At 38.0% G+C, this 23608-nt stretch overlaps 1 protein-coding gene across 1 annotated transcript; it reads left to right on the forward strand.

Moving 5' to 3' along the window:
- The first annotated feature begins 15459 nt into the window (after positions 1-15459).
- LOC131538457 (uncharacterized) lies at positions 15460-16455 on the forward strand. Its single transcript, XM_058772333.1, has one exon. It carries the CDS (start codon positions 15460-15462, stop codon positions 16453-16455), a length of 996 nt encoding a protein of 331 aa, XP_058628316.1.
- Positions 16456-23608: the final 7153 nt, after the last annotated feature.

Raw genomic sequence — 23608 nt, forward strand, 5'->3', positions numbered from 1 at the left:
GTTTATAATTAATGTAATTTGTTTTTCTCTGAACGAATTTGCAATTTCAATAAGCCCGTCTGCTATTTTTGCTGCATGTTCGTTAAATGTAAACCGATGGATCGACAAGAATCTAATGCATGATAAAAATCTAAACAATTAAGACACTAAGATATATTTGTTATATAATATAATAATTGTTTGATAATAATTGTTGAAATTAATATAATAATTAATACTTTTGACTCATCCCTTTTCTTAAAAAAAAAATGGGTAACACTTTACAATAAGGTTCATTAGTTAACTACATTAGTTAACATTAACTAATAATAAACTGCACTTATACAGCGTTTATTAATCTTTGTTAATGTTAATTTCAACATTTACTAATACATTATTAAAATCTTGTTAACATTAGTTAATGCACTGTGAACTAACATGAACTAACAATGAGCATCTGTATTTTTATTAACTAACGTTAGCGAAGATTAGTAAATACAGTAACAAATATATTGCTCATGCTTAGTTCATGTTAGTTAATACATTAACTAATGTTTAACTAATGAACCTTATTGTAAAGTGTTACCAAAAAATGTTTAAAGGCTGAAAAGTGAAGTGCAGGTCTTAAATGTCTTAAATTTGATTTTAAAAATCCTGCAGATACCTGGTTATACAATAAGCCCTTTTTAACGGTCCTCTTGTTGTTTTGATAATGTTCTGTAGGCCACTAATAAAAAATGACCTCTGTACATTTGTTTATTGCAAATTTACAGACAGTGCCTTTAAGAGGTTTACATTGGCTTGTTGGGGTAATATTTGTAACGGGGCTGACGAGACGTGAGACGTGCGGATCCAAGTGCAAGCTTTTATTAACAGGCATGGTCATAAATACAGGCAGGGTCGAGCAATGGCAAACAGGTATGGCAGGGACAAGACAAAGAGTAATCCTACGGCAAGCGAAGGTCGGTCGACAGTGAACAGTATCCGAAGGGGCTTGACGAGAGAGGTATCTGAAAACAAAGCAATAGTCCAGGCAGGGGAAAACACAATCCAAAACAGGCAGGGGAAAACTATCAGGGACTCTGTAGACCTACAGCTAGGGGAGCGGTAAACGCATACAATACTTGGCAGTGAGGGAAACAAAGTCCAGGGTTTAAATAGAGTGTGTTATTAGTGAGAGCTGTGTGATCAGTGCCTTCAGCTGTGTGTGCAATCAGTGCAATTGTAATCTGTGACAGCTGTGTGATCTGTGCGATGGATGATGGGAAATGTAGTAGATGGTGAAGTGCAACAGTAATGTGATCAGTGCAATGAATACTGTGGTGAGTGAGTGACCTCTGGTGGTGAGTGAATGGAAGTTACAGACCAGATTCGTGACAATATTGCTGTTAACTGACAACAAAGTTTCCATTCTGAATTAGCTTAACTGCACAAGTTTCATAGTTAATAAAATATTGAAAAAACAAATTACATTAATTATAAACGGTGTAAAGGTGTGTGGATGTGGATTAGTAATCTGGCCCCTTGATATATTGGAGAACAAATGATGGCCCTCGTCACTATCAGTGTTGCCCATCCCTGATCTACGCCACTGAAAAAAAAAAAAAAAAAACTCTGATTAAACATTAGTTTCAGTGTTGACTAACCCAATCACACGTTGGTGGGCGAAGTAGCCTTTGCCAATAATATGCCTTTCTTTTTTTTTACTCTGATGTGACAGAAGAGGTGGAGAGAGGCTGTGAGAGATCTGTCTATATCATGCTTACGGGTTGACAATGGTTAATTACCTCATCCACATTTATTCTACGTCAAATATAAGTATTAAAATAACTAAACATGTAATGTTGAACAATGTGCTTGTCAGTCCATGACTTGTCTAACACATAGTGTTGGAGGTAAATTAACTTAAATGAGCATGACAAATTAATTATCTATTGAAAATCTGCAGTAATGGGAATTTCTCAGAACAGAAATGAGAAACACTGTGCTTACTTTCTCGTGAGACATTTTAACTACTGGACTGTAATTCTGAAGCAGGTTCTGATCCTGATTCAAGGTTTTGACCTGAATGTAGATCTATCTAGCTTCAAAATTATAGCTTATAAAACTACTTCAACTGTTAAAAACAAACAAAAAACAGTTCTTGGCCCAAACGTTCAGAAATCGTTTGTTTGTTTTATGATGTATACTGTGTTAGGCAGCTTGTGTTGATGACTTTGGTTAGGCTTTAATTTTGCACCCCTTCATTCTGTTACAGCTTTTGTCACTGTCATCTTAACAACACATTTCCATCCAGACTGAGCAGCTGTTTTCTTCACCATTCTGAGGGTGAGGAAAAACAGAGAGAAAAAAAATTTTATTAGTGAAATTATAACATTTAAAACTGGAAAGATGTAAGTAAGCCCTGATTAATTCAGAAAACAGATATTACAATGACAGCATAGTTTTAGTTTAAAAAGTAGACATCACTATCACTATTTACAGTTAATATAAAGGAGGTACAAAAAAGGTGTTTTTGGACCCTTGCTGTCTGTGCTTTTAAAGGGATAGTACACTTAACAAAATTCTGTCATCAATCACTTACCCTCACATTGTTCCCATCCCAATAAAGTGTGTATTAGGTAAATTACACAAATTTCATATACTGTATTTAGATTTTATGTATATAAAACAGTTTTCCATAACATATTATTTAAAAAAAAAAAAAAAAAAACATCTGAAGACGCAGTGTGTTATGGTGTGAATGCCAACATGCACGAAGATAAAGATTAACAGGGCATTCTGAAATATAGTCTTATTAAATACAAAATCAAGTAACAGGAGAAATGCAAACCACTCTTAATGTGGATTAAGTGTATTATGGGTATTTTCGAGCAGTTAAGTGTATATCATTGTACACTTGTTATTGCAGTGCATTATGGGATTGAACGAGTGCACACGATAACGTCCACTACAATTTCGGACACCACTACAAATAGCTGTCATCTCATATAGTTCCCTATTTAAGGGTATAGAAGCAGTGATGAGCAAACTTGGCCCTTCCAGGCCACTTTCCTGCAGAGATTTGATCCAACCCTGATAAAACTCACCTGCTTGTAGCCTTCTAGTAGTCTTGAAGACAATGATTAGCTGGTTCAGGTGTGTTTGATTAGGGTTGGAGCTAAACTCTGAAGGAAAGTGGCCTGGAAGGGCCGAGTTTGCCCACCCCTGCTATAGAGGGTGATTTCAGACACAGGTCTGTAGTCATTAAGTCCAGTTATTTTGGGTTTCTTTGGGACGGGGATGATGGCGGAGTGTTTGAAACCTAACCAATTTCTAAAAATGTTCTCCCTTTTCAAATCTCATATTGCATCGGAAAGGCATTTACCATCAATAAAAATGAAGGAAATAATCAAAAAGTTGAAAAAGTATCAGGTAGGATTAGGGTAGGTATAATAAGGAGGGCTTTATTGTCCCAATGAGGTGGCATCCATTTAATAATTTTGAATTAAAATGATAATTTACACTCAAAACAATATTATTGTGTACTGTTTTATAATGTACTACAATACTGAGGTGCAGATCATTGCAACTATTTGCAATAAGTAGTTTAAATGGCAGAAAATCTTGCTATAAATAGCAAGATTTTCTGCTATTGAATCTATAGCTATTTGCACTTAGTGTAAATGGAATCCATTGCAAATAGCTGCTGCCAAAAAATATCTTAGTAATATGTAAATCCACTCTTGTTGTTGCTTTATGACAGCTTTAAGTAATCTAAATGCAAATGCTGAGAAGATATCTGACAGTCAGTAAGTCAAAAAAAAAACCTAAAACAACAACAACAACAACAACAAGGTCCCTGCAGGTCCATAAGAAGTCAAAACAAAAAAGTCTTACAATCAGTTTAATGAAATTTAAATACTTGAAAAGACTTATACAGTATATACAGGTGCTGGCCATATAATTAGAATATCATCAAAAAGTTGATTTATTTCACTAATTCCATTCAAAAAGTGAAACTTGTATATTATATTCATTCATTACACACAGACTGATATATTTCAAATGTTTATTTCTTTTAATTTTGATGATTAGAGCTTACAGCTCATGAAAGTCAAAAATCAGTATCTCAAAATATTAGGATATTTACATTTGAGTTTGAATAAATGGCCATCCCTACAGTATAAATTCTGGGTATCTCTTGTTCTTTGAAACCACAATAATGGGGAAGACTGCTGACTTGGCAATGATCCAGAAGACGAACATTGACACCCTCCATAAAGAGGGTAAGTCACAGAAGGTCATTACTGAAAGGTGTGGCTGTTTACAGAGTGCTGTATCAAAGCATATTAAATGCAAAGTTGACTGGAAGGAAGAATTTGGGTAGGAAAAGGTGCACAAGCAACAGGGATGACCGCAAGCTTGAGAATACAGTCAAGCAAAGCCGATTCAAACACTTGTGAGAGCTTCACAAGGAGAGAACTGAAGCTGGAGTCAGTGCATCAAGAGTCACCACGCTCAGACGTCTTCAGGAAAAGGGCTACCAAGCCACTTCTGAAACAGAAACAACGTCAGAAGCATCTTAACTGGGCTGTGGAGAAAAAGAACTGGACTGTTGTTCAGTGGTCCAAAGTCCTCTTTTCAGATGAAAGTACATTTTACATTTCATTTGGAAATCAAGGTCCCAGAGTCTGAAGGAAGAGTGGAGAGGCACAGAATCCATGTTGCTTGAAGTCCAGTGTGAAGTTTCCACAGTCAGTGATGATTTGGGCTGCCATGTCATCTGCTGGTGTTGGTCCACTGTGTTTTCTGAAGTCCACAGTCAACGCAGCCATCTACCAGGAAATTTTAGAGCACTTCATGCTTCCTTCTGTTGACAAGCTTTATGGAGATGCTGATTTCATTTTCCAACAAGACTTGGCACCTGCCCACACTGCCAAAGGTACCAAAAGCTGGTTCAGTGACCATAGTGTTACTGTGCTTGATTGGCCAGCAAACTCGCCTGACCTGAACCCCATAGAGAATCTATGGGGTATTGTCAAGAGGAAGATGAGAGACACCAGACCCAACAATGCAGAAGAGCTGAAGGCCACTATCAGAGCAACCTGGGCTCTCATAACACCTGAGCAGTGCCACAGACTGATCGACTCCATGCCACGCCGCATTGCTGCAGTAATTCAGGCAAAAGGAGCCCCAACTAAGTATTGAGTGCTGTACATGCTCATACTTTTAATTTTCATACTTTTCAGTTGGCCAAGATTTCTAAAAATCCTTTCTTTGTATTGGTCTTAAGTAATATTCTAATATTTTGAGATACTGATTTTTGACTTTCATGAGCTGTAAGCTCTAATCATCAAAATTAAAAGAAATAAACATTTGAAATATATCAGTCTGTGTGTAATGAATGAATATAATATACAAGTTTCACTTTTTGAATGGAATTAGTGAAATAAATCAACTTTTTGATGATATTCTAATTATATGACCAGCACCTGTACTAAATAGCATAAGAAAAGTTTAATTATCATATATTTAATATAGAGGTCTTAAATATGGGGATAGAAAAACAGAAATCCGATATGGATTATTGTGATTGATTATTAAACTTCAAAAGGCGATAACTTAATTAAATGTGAGCACTGCACATTTCAAAGTGTGCAGAAACAAGACACTGCTGTTCAACAGGCCAGGTTTTTCAGTAGTACAAATGTATATCTGAAGGGAAATGAACATCTTTAGAAAAGGTTTGATGGCGTTTACATTTCATCTTACCTTTCATTTTCATTTTAACACAATTCATGAAACAACTCACAATTTTCTCTCAGCTATGAATACCATTTCAAAACTACACATGAACTTGTACGAATGTCAAACTTCCACGTCAAAATCAAATATTTTACTCAAAAACATATCCTCACAATCAAATTTTAGCCTCATATGACATATGCAACACAACACTATACCGTCTCAGTTCTGCAAAAATACAGGATATGTAAGAAGTACTTCTTGAGTGTTTTTTTTAACCGTAGTTTCACCTCTCAAGTGCAGCTGCATACTGCGTGAGCTACCGATCAAACCTACTGAATATGAAAACCCATACACATGAAGCTGTATACTTTTGACGCTAACGTTCAAAAGTATCAGTTTTCAAATCTCGCAGCATGTTTAAAGTGTGATGGAGTAGATATGATAAATAACTTCGTTCAGCAAAAGGAGCGAATCCTTTTCCAAATCGCTTCATTCATTTTGTTGATTTACAATCAAATGTTAAAAATTGTAAATTAAATTCCCCCAACATTTCAATCTGTGATCATAAACTTCTTTTGAAATGTGACAGCTGCATGGACTATGATTACGGGGGAAAATACATAATAGTTTAGTTTTCTCAGCAGTATCTTCTACCGCTTCTTTGTCAACATAAGCTTTCAGGAGCAGTGTTACTCCAATAGTGTCTGCTGGACTTTGGTTTGGTGCAATAAAAACAGAAATGTAGCCCATAACCTAAACTTCTGCAGTGCTTTATGGCTTTCTGCTCCTGACCTACAAACCTGAGGCTTATATATGTGAAAATATATCTAAAATATTATATGATACTTAACTTTAAAGTACAGTTTGAATTATAAAACAAGACAAGGCAGGAATAAAACACTACTCAGAAGAAAAAAAAGCTGCAGATCAGAGCGTTGTGAGGACTTTACATGCATGGATGAACTTTCTGAAGAGGCCAAAAAGAGCTTATAAGAAAACATTTTAAAACAAAAAGAAGATTTACTGCATTTTATTTTATGTTGTAGTGTATCTTCTTGTATTGAACTCTATGTGAACTGTCTGAAAATCTTGAACTTTCAGTTTGAAGAGTTTCTCTTCTTTATCTTCCCGTTTTCTGTAAATTCTGTCATTACATGCAAATGTGAAAACAGACGTTTCCTGTTTACTCCTGGGAAAAGAGGAAGTTCTAAATATAAGCAAAGTGAGGTTTATCTGATAAAATGTGTAAAAAATAAAAAAGTAAAAAATCTGTGAAATTTACTGTAAAATACCGGCAGCTGTGTTTTAGAGGTCTGCAAGCCCGTCGGGTCCCGACGGGGCCCGACACGCCGAGTCCATTCGGGCCGGGCTCGGGCCATTTTTTTTTTTTACAGATCGGGCTCGGGCTCATTTAGCTTCTCTCCTTTCAACCTGATCTCACAGAATTCCGTGTAATGTTCACAGACTTAATTAACCCCGAATCTGTGGTGGTATCACGGAATCGCCGAAAATTCCGTGCTGGGCTCACAGAAGGCATCAGCCGTGGTCCATGCACGGATTCACCGGTTCAACACCAGCGCTGCATCGGACCACGTAAAAAGAGTGACTCCGATGCAGTTATACTTTCACTGGAGTACCTGACCCCACCCCTACCCTAAACCTACCCAGTTCTGAACAATAATGATGACGATAAATTTCCCAGTATCGCGTCGGCATATTGATGCTAAGGGTTTCCGTGCGTGGAGCACGGCTGATGCCTGTCACTGACTTACATTGGTATCACTTCTGTGAGCCCATCACGGAATATTTTCGGCGATTCCGTGATGCCACCACAGATTCGGAGGTTAATTAAGTCCGTGAACATTACACGGAATTCTGTGAGATCATGTTGCTCCTTTTATTGTGCCCATATACGCGCAGAGCACACACGGCTAATTAAATACTGATTATATTATAAATATTATACATCGCCTAAGCAATACGCAACGCATACGCACACATTAGCATACAGGTCACCATGCAGAGCATCAGGAAGAAGTTGGAGCGTGGAGTTACAAAAAGTTCCCAATGCTTCGGGAAAAGCTGCATTTTTGATGCATTTGATGATGATCCTGACTCGCCATCTCCTCACTGGATGCGCCTTTAGAGAGAAATGCATCTTTAGGGATTTTATTCTGAAGGATAGAATTCTGAAAGAGTTTTTGTTTTCGATTCGAATTATTTCGTTTTAAAGTAGTAATTCAAAGCTTTCTATAGATACTATATTTATCAAGTCAGTGAGGCAAGTAGGCTATATGCTGTGTTTCGGTTTTTCAGAAACGCTCCGCTTGCTCAAAACCGAAACTGCTTTTTTTTTTTTTTTATGAAGGCACGTTTTGTTGATATTGTGAGTGCACACAAATAAAAGCAGACCCTTTACAGTTCAGAACAACGTAGCCTTTTACTCTTACCTTTATGAGCAAAAATGACAGCGTATTTTGAAATGTTTCCAATGCAAGTGATCGCTCTGGCGCGTCCTGTAAAGCGCGCTTCAGCTTTCACTCTCCGCACAAACTACTGGATATGCATCAGTGCACATTTATCTAGCTCAAGCGTTTAAACTAACATTGTGGAGCTGTTTTATAATTATAGATTAATTTTAGAGAAGTCGTGATGATCTGAAAAAGCTAAATTGATCAAACATATAGGCTATGATCAACTCGCTGTCTGCCGCTGGCCGCTTGGTCGTTACTTTAAAAAACAAAAACTTACATTTAACGAATAAAAAAAAATGCTCCAAACGTTTTTTTAAATTAACTTAATAAAATAATGAAACGAATTACAATCACTTTGCCATTTCATACAAAACTGAACTGTTTTAATAGCTGAAACAGTAGTAGATAAGCTGTTTTGGGAGAAGGTGGAAAAAAGACGGGCTCGGGTCGGACTCGGGCCGAGAATTCTGATGAGCTGTCGGACGCAGGCCGGACTAGGGCCAAAATTTTAGGCCCGTGCAGGGCTCTACTGTGTTTGCCAGAGCTTCACTGTAAAAAATGTGGTGGCAATATTTTAGGTTTTACAGACCTAACTTAAATTCATGGTAATAAAACATTTCATTAACTGATATAGCCTGATGTTTTAAGTACTGATATCTGTCTTGAACCATTGTAATTCACTGATAACCACCAAAAAACAGGTGGTGATGAGAGTCATATGTTGACTCAAAACTCATCATAAAACAGCTTTTTCACAAGCTGAGAAGGGAAATGCATATTATATATAAAAAAAGAATATAAGACGATGTTTTTTTCTTGGAAATACATCTGAAAAAATGCGGTTGTCTTATATTCGGGGTCTAGACTTTGACATGTCTGTAATACACCCACAACAATAGGTGGAGCCAAACACGCTTAAAACGAGTGTGCCGTGAAATATGTAAATGTAATGTGTGTTGTAAAGGGACCAAATGGGACCAAACTTCCTCTGTAAGTGATTTTATAACATAAAACAGTACCCAGATTTGAAGATTACAATAAGATTTCACTTCTACTGATAATAAAATTTTGGTTGGCTACTATGAGATGGGTGGACAATGTTATATAATTCAGATGGTCTACCTGTTATTACGATATATCAAAAAGTGTATATTTTTAAATGTCATTGTTGGTACATTTTACCAGTATTTACCATACTTTCAAAACAAAAATTAAAATAGGAAAAATATGCAATATGAAAGTAATGCGTGTTATAAAAAAAATGTGAGAAAAAAACAGAAAAAAACAAAACAAGATTTGGTTTTCAAAAAGGTACGTCGTCTTATATTCGGGTCAATACGGTATATTAGGGCTGTCATGATATTAGATTTTTCATTTCACGGTTATTGTGGCCATAAGAATTCACAACATCGATATATCGCAACTTGTGATTTTAATAATGCATTAGTAAATGCTGAAATTAACATGAACTAAGATTACACGGTTATCGTCAATACCGATATAATCGCGACAGCCCTATGGTGTATATATATATATATATATATATATATATATATATATATATATATAAAGTGCTGTCAAACGATTAAATCACATCCAAAATAAAAGTTTTTTTAAGGTCAGATTTTTTATAAGTCACCTGTGATAATATTTAACTCTTGGTTTCTTGTTAGGTACATAGCGTATGAAAACTGATTAAACAAGATATTATATCTTATATTCATTTCTCTGTGAAGTAGTCTTAAGCTCAGCCCCCTTCTGTCGTCTCATGCTGACGGCTGGTTTATAAAGAGCAGCAGACTTCACTCTTCTCTCAGTCACGGACTTCTCTGAACAGGAATAAAATCAGGTTCTTTTTACTTTAGTTATTATTAATACCATTCCAGTTGTTGTTGTTTTTCTGATCTTACTTTTTTCTTAACTTTCTTATTTATCTTCCATCACTATTAAATACTGACCAAAGTTTAATGTTTTAATGTAACAGAATATCCAGAACCATGGGTGGCACAGCTTCAGGCATCAATGTTTCAGTCGTCAATGAGACTCCTTACACCTGGTACTTTGCCACTCAAGACAGAGGGGTAAGTCTTTTCATTCTTCATAGTTCATTTTTTTCCTTGTTAGCATGTCCTATAATTAGCCAGACAATAACTGAGAGAATAACATAATATTTCACAACAATATGTGACCCTGGACCACAAAACCAGTCATGAGGGTCAATTTTTGAAATGGAGATTTATACATCACAAAATATAAATCATCTTTCCATTGATGTATGGTTTGTTAGGATGGGACAATATTTGGCTGAGATACAACTATTTGAAAAATCTGGAATCTGAGGGTGCAAAAAAATCAAAACACTGAGAAAATCGTCTTTAAAGTTGTCCAAATGAATGTGTAGGAGCCTAAATGCAGTTAATAAATAATTTTAATTTATGCGTTAAATAGTAATTTACATGATTCATTTATGTGGAGGATATTGAAGGGAATATTTTCAGTATCTACAAGTTGATGCAGTTAATATTTAAAGTTTTCAAGGAGTTAATTGTGTTATCTAAAATGTGTGTGGATAATTCAAAGTGCATTTATATTACATTTATGATAGTTTGGGATTATAGGACTGCTATCGCATTTTTTACCTTTAACTGCATGCACCTTTAATTGTTGGGGGATATACACTCGGGAGAGGGGTGAGTGTGTGGAAACAGTGAGGCAAGCATAGAGTGGAGCCACACAGTTTTTTGACCTTTTTTCTCTCTTCTTTTTTTTTGGTTTTGTCGTTAATTAATCGTTTTAATTTTTTCTGTAATATTCTTTGGATTGTGTTTGTTGTTGCCAACCTAGTAAACGAATACAGTTTTGCACAAGTGGTTCTGTGGATTTATTGATGTGGATTCAGACGAAAAGAGTGGACAAAGCGTCAAACTAAGGCTTCATTCAGTGGAAATCTACATATTAGTCAAAAAACTTGCTCTGCATGGATTATTGGACTTTGGACCGGCCTGACTCGAGACAAATGACGGAAGGAGAATACTTTCAAGGTGAATCTGTAAGTCGTGGCTGCCCTTGTTTTGCTGGGGATCGTTAATAGTATGACAAGGAGTGCGGTTGGTGTGCGCGCGGCCGTAAAACAAAAATGAATAGAAAAAAGGATGCTTTTCGGCCGAACGACGAAGTGGAACACAGTTTACGTGTGTTAAGCTCACCCTATGGTTTTGACATTTGCACTAGTTAAGTGTGGAAACATTTGTTTGTTATGGATGAACAAGACAGTGAAAAACGGAAAGTAAAAATGACTGAGAAGGCTGTGGATGAACATAGGTCAAGACAGCTTCATGCACGCAGATATAAGTTATCCCAGTTAACGAGCATGGTAAAGCTTATTGAGCAATTAATGGAAGATGATGCTAACGCTGACATTGTCAAAAATAAATTGCGTGTGGACTTCAGTGGTTTGCAGCAAGAATTTTCCAACTTAAATTCTGGTTTGAGAAGATTTATGTCTGACGAAGAATTTCTGGATGATCAAAAGAATTGGTTTGATCTTAAAAATAAGTCAATAAATTATTTTTTTTTGGAAATGTGAGGAATGGATGAAAGATGTCATGAAATGCTCTGAGCAGGCTGAAGAGTGTGATAAACACGTAATGCCCACAGATAGTAGGTCTACATCATCAAAAACTACCACGAAACGGTCAAGTAGACACGGATCACAATGTGGAAGTGTGTCATCATCATCTTCAGTCAGAATAAAGGCAGAAATGGAGCGTGCTTCATTAAAGGCAAAGGCTGCAGCTTTAAGAGAGAAGCTAGCCATAGAAAAGGAAGAAGCAGATTGGCATGCAGAAAAAAGATGCAGGGAAGCTCAGCTGCAAGCAGAAGAAAAGCGGCGAGAAGCTGAGTTTGAGGCCGAGCAAAAAAAGAATAGAGGCTGCGATAAAGGCCAAAAAGGAGATGCATGCAATGCAGAATGCAGAGTCAGATGCAAAAATGGAAGTTTTGCAAAAGTATGAATGCACACAAACAGCCGAGAGCAGTATAGAAGCTAATGAACAGATCGCTGAAACAAAGGTGAACACCACCTACCAAACACAAACACAGCACTCCCCGCCAACGTTCAACCTTGAGAACAAGGTTCAGCTAGCAAGGCCGCAGAGAGCCCTGCCTGCAACAAACATGGACCTCAATGATGGACCAGTGCTTGATAGTTTATGCAAGGCTATCTCTCAGCAAGTTGACGTCACTGAGTACCTTGTGAAGAATCGTAAAGCCACATTACTCCCTGAGCTCACCATTCCAACATTCAAGGGTGATCCGCTTGAGTATAAATCCTTTATCAGATCTATTGAACATGGAGTTGAGGATCGCACTGGTGACAGTCGTGATCGCCTACAGTTTTGTTGCAGTACACGGTGGACAACCACATGAGTTGGTAAAAGCTGCATTCACATGGAATCCTCAGCAGGTTATGCTAAAGCGAAAGAAATGCTGAAGGAGTTTTACGGTGATGACTACAAGATTGCAGAAGCTTACATAAAGGAGGCTTTGGATTGGCAGACAATCAAGCCAGAAGATGGCGCTGCACTGCAGTCTTTCGCATTGTTTCTCACAGGCTGCTGCAACACAATGACTGATATAAGCTACATGGAAGACTTGGACAACACAGCTAACATAAAGGCACTGGCTAACAAGCTGCCATACAAGCTCAAAGAAGCTTGGAGAAAGTCTGCATCGACCTACAAGAAAAAACAAGGAAAAGGGTGAAGTTCAAGGAGTTCGTCGAATTTGTCAACAAGCAAGTTAGATATTTACTACACCCATTTTATGGGAACATACAAGAAGCCACCACCAGGCCAAAACAACCAGTACAACAGAAAACAAACCTAAAATACATAGAGACACTCAAACCAAAGAAAGTATTTACAGCAGCCATTGTCTCCTCCCAAACTGGAAACGACAAACAACCAACGCCAAAATCACAAAATGTCTCAGTGGACGCAAACAGCAAGCCTTGTGTTTATTGCAAGGAGAGCAACACAGTCTCACAGTCTGCAGAAAACTCAAGAGCAAGCCGCACAAAGACAAGATTGACTTCCTACGAAGCAAGGGTCTGTGTTTTGCATGTTTGAAACATGGTCATATGAGTAGCAGCTGTAAAGAAAAAGCTCAGTGTCAAGAATGTTCGCGACTGCATCCCACACTGCTACACATGAACACTAAAGGCTTGAGAGAAGAAGCCACAAGTGAGCGTTGTGAGCAGCAATCCGTTCAAGTGCCCTTGTACACATGAAAGAAACTTTTGCTGTCACCGGGCCGGTAAGGAAAACTGTGCTCTTCGATCATCCCTGTGTGTGTCAAAGCACAAAAAGGAACCAAGGCAGTGACAACGTCGCATTTTGGATCCAGGTAGCTCAGCTACTTTCGCTACGGAGTCACTAATAAATCGACTAAGTATGAATGGACGAAATACAAGCATCTTGTTGCAAACAATGGGGAATGAATCTATTGTTAACACTTGCATTGTGAATGGAATGGAAATCAGTAGCTTGGATGGCAATCACTTTATTAAACTTTCTGAGGTGTTTTCACAGAAAACCATCCCCGTAACCAAAGACAATATTCCCCGCCAAGAGGATGTTGACAGTTGGCCTCATTTAAAGGAAGTGAAACTCCCCACTATCCAAGCAGAGGTTGGATTACTCATAGGAGCAAATGTTCCCAAGGCAATGGAACCACTGCAGGTGATTAGCAGTGTGGATGACGGCCCATATGCTGTAAGAACAATATTAGGCTGGACAGTAAATGGACCACTCAGAGGTGGAAGCGATATGAGGGAGACATGCACATCGACAGGAGTCACCACCAATCGTATCTCAGTAGCCAAGCTAGAAGATCTTTGGCAACTGCAGTTCAAGCAGGACTTTCCTGATGCTGGACAAAATGAAGTCTTTGAAATGTCCAAAGATGATCACCAGTTTATTGACATGGTGTCTCAGTCCTCAAAACTTGTGGTTGGTCATTACAGTGTTTGTCTGCCGGTGAGGAACAAGTCAGTGTGCATGCCAAACAACAGATCAGTCGCAGAGCAACGTGCGTTGAACCTAAGGAAAAGATTCTCCAGAGATGTCAAGTTTCATGCAGAATATGTTGCATTTATGGATGACCTACTCAAGAAAGGCTACGCAGTGAAGCTGGATAGTGTTGAATGTCAGTCTACTGAGGGACGAACATGGTATCTGCCTCATCACGGAGTTAGACATCCAGTTAAGCAAAAACTGCCTGTTGTCTTTGATTGTGGAGCAAGCTTTCAAGGAACATCGTTGAACCAACAGCTCCTTCAGGGACCGGACCTAACAAGCTCGCTGTTGGGGGTCCTCTTAAGGTTCCGACAAGAGACCGTGGCGGTCATGGCTGACGTGGAGGCTATGTTCCACCAGGTTAGAGTCAGCAATGAAGACACAGATTTCTTCAGGTTTCTTTGGTGGCCCGAAGGGAACTGCGAGCAGGCACTTGTCAAACACAAGATGTTGGTCCACATCTCCGGTGCAACATCTTCGCCAAGCGTTGCAACCTTTGCACTTCAGAAATGTGCTACAGATTTTGCGGATAAGTTTGGTCAAGAAGCTGCCAAAACTGTGAGGAAAATTTTTTATGTAGACGATTGTCTTAAGTCGACTACAGATGAAGACACAGCAATCACCCTTTGCGCTGACTTGAGGAGCATGTTGGCAAGAGGTGGATTTCGACTAACTAAATGGTCGAGTAACAGTCGAAGGCTACTCAACTCAATTCCTGAAGAGGAAAGGGCCCAGGGTTTTCAGGATTTGGACTTGGATGAAGATAACTTGCCAATGGAGAGAGCATTGGTAATCCAGTGGTGTGCCGAAACGGATCAGTTCAAGTTCAAAATCAACCTCAAAGTTCAACCACACACTAGGAGAGGCCTGCTTTCCCTCCTCTGTTCCATTTTTGATCCGTTGGGTTTTCTCGCTCCAGTGGTACTGCCAGCCAAAAGAATCTTGCAAGACTTGTGCCGGCAGAAGTATAGCTGGGATGAAGAGCTGCCTGATAATGTCATTAAGAGTTGGAAAAGGTGGATGTCTGGTTTGCAACAGCTTAAGACCTTTGGAGTTGACAGATGTGTAAAATCAAAGCAGTTTGGTGCCCCAGTCTTTGCACAGTTACATCATTTTGCTGATGCTAGTGAAGACGACACGGAACAACAAGTTACCTACTGCTACGCACTGCGAGCGGTGAAGCTCAATCCACCCTGATTATGGCGAAGGCAAGGGTTGCGCCCTTAAAGTCTCCAACCATACCAAGAATGGAATTGACTGCAGCAACAGTTGCCATCAAGATGGACAAGCTTCTGAAGAAAGAGCTTGAACTGGAACTTAACGAATCAATTTTTTGGACAGACAGCACAGCTGTGCTGAAATATTTGAACAGCGAGGGCACAAGATTCAAGACTTTCGTTGTCAATAGGATCACAACAATCCTGAAGCACTCTCAGACTTCACAGTGGAGGTATGTAAATTCCAATTTGAATCCTGCTGATCATGTCTCGAGAGGACAGACTGTTGAAGCATTCTTGAATAGTGAAAGCTGGCTTTCAGGACCCAGTTTCCTGCTCTGTGCACAAGACCAGTGGCCAAAAAATCCAGATCCTGTACTGCTGGATATTGACGGCTCAGAGGTTAAAAGGGAAGTTCGAGCGCTTGTTATTCAGACACAAGAGCCCAAAGATGCTACGAAACAGTTGATGACCTATTACTCATCCTGGACAAAACTAAAACGCGCTGTGGCCTGGTTTCTGAAATTTAAAGATTTGCTTAAGGAACTGAAAGCAAAGAGAAAAGAATCAAACTCACACGGAGAAAACAGAATGAATCAGTTCAAAAAGGCTTTCAAAGGAACACACCTAACCTGTGAAGGTTTGACTGAAGCAGAAAGAGAAATCGTGAAATACTGTCAAAAACAAAGTTTAAAAGAAGACTTGACTATGCTAAAGGAACATCAAAGGGTAAAGAAAAGTAGTTTACTTTACAAGCTGAACCCTGTACTTCAAAACGGAGTCATTAGAGTTGGTGGAAGGATGAGCCGCAGCAATGCCAGAGGATTCCAAGCAGCAAGCTATCTTGCCAAAGGATTCACACATCACAGTGCTTGTGCTGAAGCACATTCACGATGTTACAGCTCATGCTGGGAGAAATCATATGTTGGCACAACTGCGTCAAAGATTTTGGGTCCCCGGAGCAAATGGCGCTATTAGAAAGTTCTTGTCCAGATGCATCAGCTGTAAGAAATTACATGGAACTGCCGGCAAGCAACTCATGGCTGATCTACCAAGATGCAGGGTTCTGCCTGACAGTCCTCCATTCACAAGAGTCGGTGTTGACTACTTTGGTCCATTTCTGGTGAAAAGAGGAAGAGGGCAAATAAAGAGATACGGTGTCATCTTTACATGCCTTGCCATACGAGCCGTACATTTAGAAGTCGCATCTTCACTTGACACTGATGCATGCCTCAATGCAATTAGAAGATTTATTGCAAGAAGAGGACAAGTCAAAGAGATGTACTCTGATAATGGAACCAATTTCAGGTCGGCTGACAGTGAGTTAAAAAAATCAATAAAAGAATGGAACACCTGCAAGATAGCAAAGAACTTGCAAGAGAAAGGAGTTCAGTGGCACTTTAATCAGCCGGCAGGTTCTCACCACGGAGGAAGCTGGGAGCGGCTGATCCGTTCGGTGAGAAAAATTCTAAACATCTCAGTGAAGGAACAACTTTTGGATGAAGAAGGTCTCCACACCTTGCTTTGTGAAGCTGAGGCCATCATAAACAGCAGGCCTATCACCCAGGCATCTTCAGATCTCAATGATTTAGAGGCCTTAACGCCCAACCACCTGTTGTTACTCAAAGTCAAGCCTGAGTTACCCCCAGGAGTGTTCAACAAGGATGACCAGTACGCTAACCGCAGATGGAGACAAGTCCAGTACCTCGCGGATGTCTTCTGGAAGCGCTGGTGTGAAGAATATCTTATGCAGCTCCAGGAACGTCAGCGATGGTCCACTCCAGGAAGAAACTTCAGTGTTGGTGATGTAGTGCTGATTGTGGATGATACATCGCCCAGAAATTCATGGCCACTTGGAAGAATTGTGGAGATTTTTCCTGACAAAGCAGGCTTCGTTCGTCAAGTGAAAGTCAAGACAAAGAGCAATGAGCTTTGTCGGCCGATAACAAAGCTGTGTCTTCTTCAAGGATCTGAGGACAATGTTTGAACTGTTTCAAAGGAAAGACCCTATTTCGGACAGGGTGAAGACCAAGAAGATTTCTTTAGATAGTTTGTTAGTTAGCATGTAGGCTCCTTTAATTTAAGTTTTGAGTAATTGTTTCAAGGACATTGATAACAATTAGGGGCCGGTAATGTAGGAGCCTAAATGCAGTTAATAAATAATTTTAATTTATGCGTTAAATAGTAAATTTACATGATTCATTTATGTGGAGGATATTGAAGGGAATATTTTCAGTATCTACAAGTTGATGCAGTTAATATTTACAGTTTTCAAGGAGTTAATTGTGTTATCTAAAATGTGTGTGGATAATTCAAAGTGCATTTATACTACATTGGGATTATAGGACTGCTATCGCATTTTTTACCTTTAACTGCATGCACCTTTAATTGTTGGGGGATATACACTCGGGAGAGGGGTGAGTGTGTGGAAACAGTGAGGCAAGCATAGTGGAGCCACACAGTTTTTTGACCTTTTTTCTCTCTTCTTTTTTTTTGGTTTTGTCGTTAATTAATCGTTTTCATTTTTTCTGTAATATTCTTTGGATTGTGTTTGTTGTTGCCAACCTAGTAAATGAATACAGTTTTGCACAAGTGGTTCTGTGGATTTATTGATGTGGATTCAGACGAAAAGAGTGGACAAAGCGTCAAACTAAGGCTTCATTCAGTGGAAATCTACAGAATGAATGAAGCATTTATATAGCGCTAGTAGTATATATGGCATAGCTTATATATACAACCCACGTCGTGTTGACCCCTTGACCAGTTAATGAGATCCAGATGTGAGGATTGGCATGCGTGATATTCCGACGTCATCCGGGGATGAGATATGTTGTTTGTAAAAGTGTTTGTACGATGGTAAGACCATAAATGAGCTGTCGGGTAATGTTTTTGAAGATTTTATGCTCATCCGGGGAGTTTGCCCATCTGTGGACCACATAGCAGTGGTATCCGGTTGCATTCCAAGGCATGGTGTGTTATGGGCTCTCTCCGTATGGGTGTATAAAATCCAATATCTTTTTTTAAGGACAATAACAGAATAAATAAAACAATTTTAACAGATCAGTTTTAAGACACACATATATTCTGTTGGCTGTATAAAAATAATTTATATAAAATGTGTAACGTGGCTATCAGTGAGAAGGGATTAAAACAAAGGAATAAATTAAATCCCTCTTACACTTTTCTTTAAGAGAAAAAAAGATTTCCACCTTTTGCAAGGAACACCATTCTTCGAATGAGAGGTTTACAAAAAATTGTTTTTAGTTGGAAAAAGTCCTTTGCCTTCTCTCTCTGGGATCCTTGCGAAAAACATACTGAATTTAAGGGCAATAACAGAATAAATAAACAATTTGAACAGGTCAGTTTTAAGACACACACATATTCTGTTGGTTGTATAAAAATAAATAAAATAGGTAACATGACATAATGAGAAGGGATAAAAAAACAAATGTTTAGTTTAATGAATAAAATGGTTAAAAAATATAAATGGTCTTACATTCTTCATGGAAAACAGAGAATCACGTCTTCATACTATTCCAGTTGGTCAGGTCTCAAATGAATTGATTACAAAAAATGTGTTTAGTTTAAACTTTAATTCTGTATTTCTCTCTCTCTCTCTATCTCTGCAGAGTGAGCATGCTCGTGTGACTGTACATGTGTGTGTGTGTGTGTGTGACTCAGGCCCCCACCGCTCCCGTCATTTTGGCCCGTTGTGGGAGAGAAAACTGATAAGCTTTGCAAACATTTTAAAAATGAGATGTATAACATTACTTTAATGTTTAAATATTTCCCTATACATTTTACTTATTTCGCATCAAACGATTGTTTAAAAGTGTCTTATTTTATTCATCCTCCAAAAATTGTATTCCACCGCACACAGTGTGATGAAACAAAAGTCTTTCTGTATGTTTTAACAATAAAAGTAGTAACATTTCAGTAATCTTACAGCGGTACGATGGCTCGGGGGGCTACGTCGTGGTGATGCGATTAGATGATTGTGTTGATTACGTATCTAATCCTGGCCGGCTTCAAAACTTTTTAAATTATTTATTTAAAATTACAACTGATCAACTTTTATTCTTCGAATTTGACATTGGTTGCTATCCTCTCTCTCTCACACGCACGCGTGCGCATTCAATCGTCCCGAGTCGTAGGCTATTCTCTACTTTTAAATGAAAATAAATAAATAAACTGAGATCACACGCGATATAAAACAATGCAAACATTTACACTAGTTTTAGTCGTCACTAAAAATATAAAAACGTTGTACATTTTACCAGGAGCGGGAAAATAAAGGTTAGGAGAACAAAATAACATTAACACACTTTCCATTTATTAAACATTAAGCTGAGACAAAGACAAGGGGAAAACTGAGGACTTATATCAGGACGAGAACAAAAGAGCAGACAAGATAATCCAAATCAGGTGGGGACAATGAACGAAAATTAACTAACAAGAACCGGAACTAAACCAAATAAGGGAAAACGGGAACTTAGGAGGGCAGACACGTGACACATTTAGTATAATTTAATTTAAAAAGCTAATTTATTTACATTTTTTAATTTAATTAAAAAGTTGTGCTCGTGGGTACAATCATTTGGAGTATTACTGCACTCCATGGACAAAATCTTTTTTTTACTGTACGCCTACCAAAATTCTGCATACAACCATTTTTAATAAAATATTGATTGTAAGCTATCTTAATTATGAAAACTCATAATTTCATAAATTTGCAAAACACAAGCATGTACATTCATGATGCTAACATATAACTCAGTTTGTACTGAATACTCTATAATCAGACTTTAACCAGTAATATATTTTTAAAATACTGAAAAACACAAATGTCAAAACTTCTACCGCGCTCCAGCGATTATATGTATAGCATACAGTATAAAAATAAACATTTCAAGCTAAAAACAGACTCAAGTAACAAACTTGTTTTTTTTTTTTGTAAGTAACAATCATGTTGCAGTAAAGCAAACCATTTATCACACATTTTAAACAAGTATTTTAGTTTTTTCACTGACCACACATAAATGCTGTTTTTCTTAAAAACACAAACATGCACGTTCGTGCTGCTGGCATACTATTGTAGACCAGTTTGTGCTGAATACAGTATCATCAGACTTTAGCCATTAATATGCTTTTAAGATTCTGAAAATCACCAATTGTAATACATGGGATGGTATGACAACATGTTACAAAGGCAATTCATTCTTCATACATTTTAAACACATATTCAGCATTTATTTAAGTTTACTGAACTTTTATAAAACACATCATCATCTTTTAAAGATGTCAATAAATAAAATGTGAGTATATGTAACATTATATAAAAATAAACATTTACAATAGCCAGGCTAGGTGACTAAATGTCTTACATTTTTTCTGTGAACAATGATGTCCATTCTGTGAATTAAAGATTTCCAAAATAAATAAAAATGTTTAAGTTGTAAACATTAAATATAAACAAAACTCGCAGCTCTTCTTCGGGGTAATCTCGACACAGACAAGACAAGGGAGGGTGAGGGTCGAGTTACAGACCAGATGATCTCAGTTAGTCTGCTAACCTTTTCTCTAAGAGAGAGTTTCCCTACTTCAGCTGATGTCCGGTGACTCTTATTGCAACTAAAGAATAGTTTATATTAGATTTATTCCACATTAAACACTTCAGCATCTTTAAAAGGTTCTTATTTTAAGTATCATCTCCAATGTTTTAATCCCCTCACACATGCGATAAAACATTTCGCCAAAGTCTTTCTGTATGTTTTAAAAAAATAAATTAGCGATATTTTAAAAAGTTCCATATGTGAAGGCGTCTGGGTGTTTGTCACAGCGCTGACGTATCTTCCGTCCAACACGGAGCCGGTGATTCCTTATTTAAGTTTTATCTTTTCGAAAATTTTATATTTAACTTATTTCAAGTCATATTACTGCTTAAAAGGCGAAATAAAATAAAAAATTAAAAAGCGACCATATCTTAGAGTCTCAGCCTTCTAGGGTGAGCCTGTAGCTATGATCTAGTTCTACACTTATATATGTTCGTACTTTTCTGAACGCTCTTTATCAGCAGGGTGAAACATACCCTTAGCTGAAAATATACTTTTGAATGTCTACTCAGAAATGTATGTAGACAGACCATTAGGCATGGGACGATAACCGGTTTCAAGGTTATACCGCGGTTTGGAAAATTCACGGTTTCAAAACCACTAAAATTTTCCGTTATACCGTTCCTGCGGTATGCGCAGTTTTTTTACGTGTCAAAGACGGAAAGTGCAGGACTCAGTTGTGAGTGAAGAGCGTAACGAGTCACGTGACTCCTCATCCTCCGGATAGCGATCAGTGAGAGTCACCTGTGTGTAGGATGATGGCCAAAGGAGGTGAATCCCTGGAACTTTTTCCCCCGTCGAAAAACACAAAGTCTGCCGTCTGGGAATTTCTCGGGTAACGTAGACTAATCACAATGATGTTCCGTACAGATGACGTTTTGGCGCCGATCGCTAAATAAATACTTCCAGGTCGTACACAAACGATATATCTGTGTCGTCTTCATTTCTCCCTCTTTCACCCTCAATCAAAACAGAGGTTGTTTCAGTGTTGAAATAAATACTATGTGGCTTGCTACCGAGGCAGATAACATACCTAATTAACTAGCTAACGTCAACTAGTTTCCTCCCTCACGTTACTTCACAGAGCGGGGAATAGCAGACTACGTTTCCGTGATTTAGTACAATTCATTTTAGCTGGTATCACGTCTATAATTTTAAGCCTCCTGCCATTGTTTACATCTGTTCAAAATCACGTCATTTAAAAAACAAACAAACTGCTGGCTCAGGTGTCTTTGCCACTGTTTGGAGAGAGACCGTGTGTGTGTGTGTGTGTGTGAGACACAATCGCGAGCACTCTCCTTATGTGTATGTGCACACATCTTTGTACCTCACCAATCATAACTTGGACTGAAAGATGAATGTGTAGAAAGTGAGCGTGTCTCCAAAAACCTTGTTGAGCTGCAGGTTTAATGACTGCATTTTTTATTTTTTACAGAAATTGTTTTGATCCATGTTTTTGATTATTGAGCTGTAGGTTTAGGTGACTGATATGTGGATTTTTTTTTCAGAAAATAATTTATGTTCTGATTATTGTTGAGCTGCAGGTTTAGGCTCACTTAAGTGACTGCACGTAATTTAATTAACAAGAATTCAATTATTCATATTAATTATTTAGCCTGACATGTTTACGGTTCCAAAATATTCTGTATGTTTCTTAAAATAAAATATATTGTGTTCAGTGGAAAAAACGTTGTTGTTTTTTACCCAGACATTTAAAAATAATACATTTTAGAGCTGTAATCGCAGTACCGTGATAACGTGATAACGTGAAACCGTGATATTTTTATCTAAGGTTATCATACAGTCAGAATCTCATACCGGCCCATGCCTAAGACCATATGAGGATGTAACATCTTGCCTGATGGTCACGTGATTTGAAGGGTCACGTCTTTGAACAGCGTGTTTATGGCTTTTGCAGGCACCAACCCTTTTACCCATAACGTTCCAACTCATTTAAAAAGTCAACTACAGACATGTGAAAAGTCTTTACAAAATCGTCCATGTCACCATGGCACACATTCTTCGGAGTTGTAAACTACACTTGAATGAATCCGCACATGTGAGGAGCATCTTCAGTGGATCAATGGAGTCTCCTGAGAATATTTAATTGTGCTTAAAAAGCACAGATCAAGCTAAATGAAAAATATGTCCGGTGGTAGAAAATACCTACGTTGTTAACACTTATATACAATATGTATTAAACACATGCTTTTGTTGATAAGACTGATTATTAATAGTGGTAATAATAACGGTTCACAAGTCTCTTAAATCTATATCATTTTCATTTTTTTATTACTTCTCTTATTTTTACAAAGATTCAATTCCTAGTAAATATAAGGCCAAACATGATATTACAAAAGAAATCATGTTGACAAAGGTTTTTAAAAATAGGGAATGCCATCTCCAAACAGATCCTCACACCCAAACACACACACACACCCACACATACACACAGAGGCACCATTCAGGAAGGTCAGCAGTTCAGGTCACAAATGCAAGTTTTCAAACTTTTAAATCAA

This window comes from Onychostoma macrolepis, chromosome 04 (assembly GCF_012432095.1).
Source record: "Onychostoma macrolepis isolate SWU-2019 chromosome 04, ASM1243209v1, whole genome shotgun sequence".
Taxonomy (NCBI): Eukaryota; Metazoa; Chordata; class Actinopteri; order Cypriniformes; family Cyprinidae; genus Onychostoma; species Onychostoma macrolepis.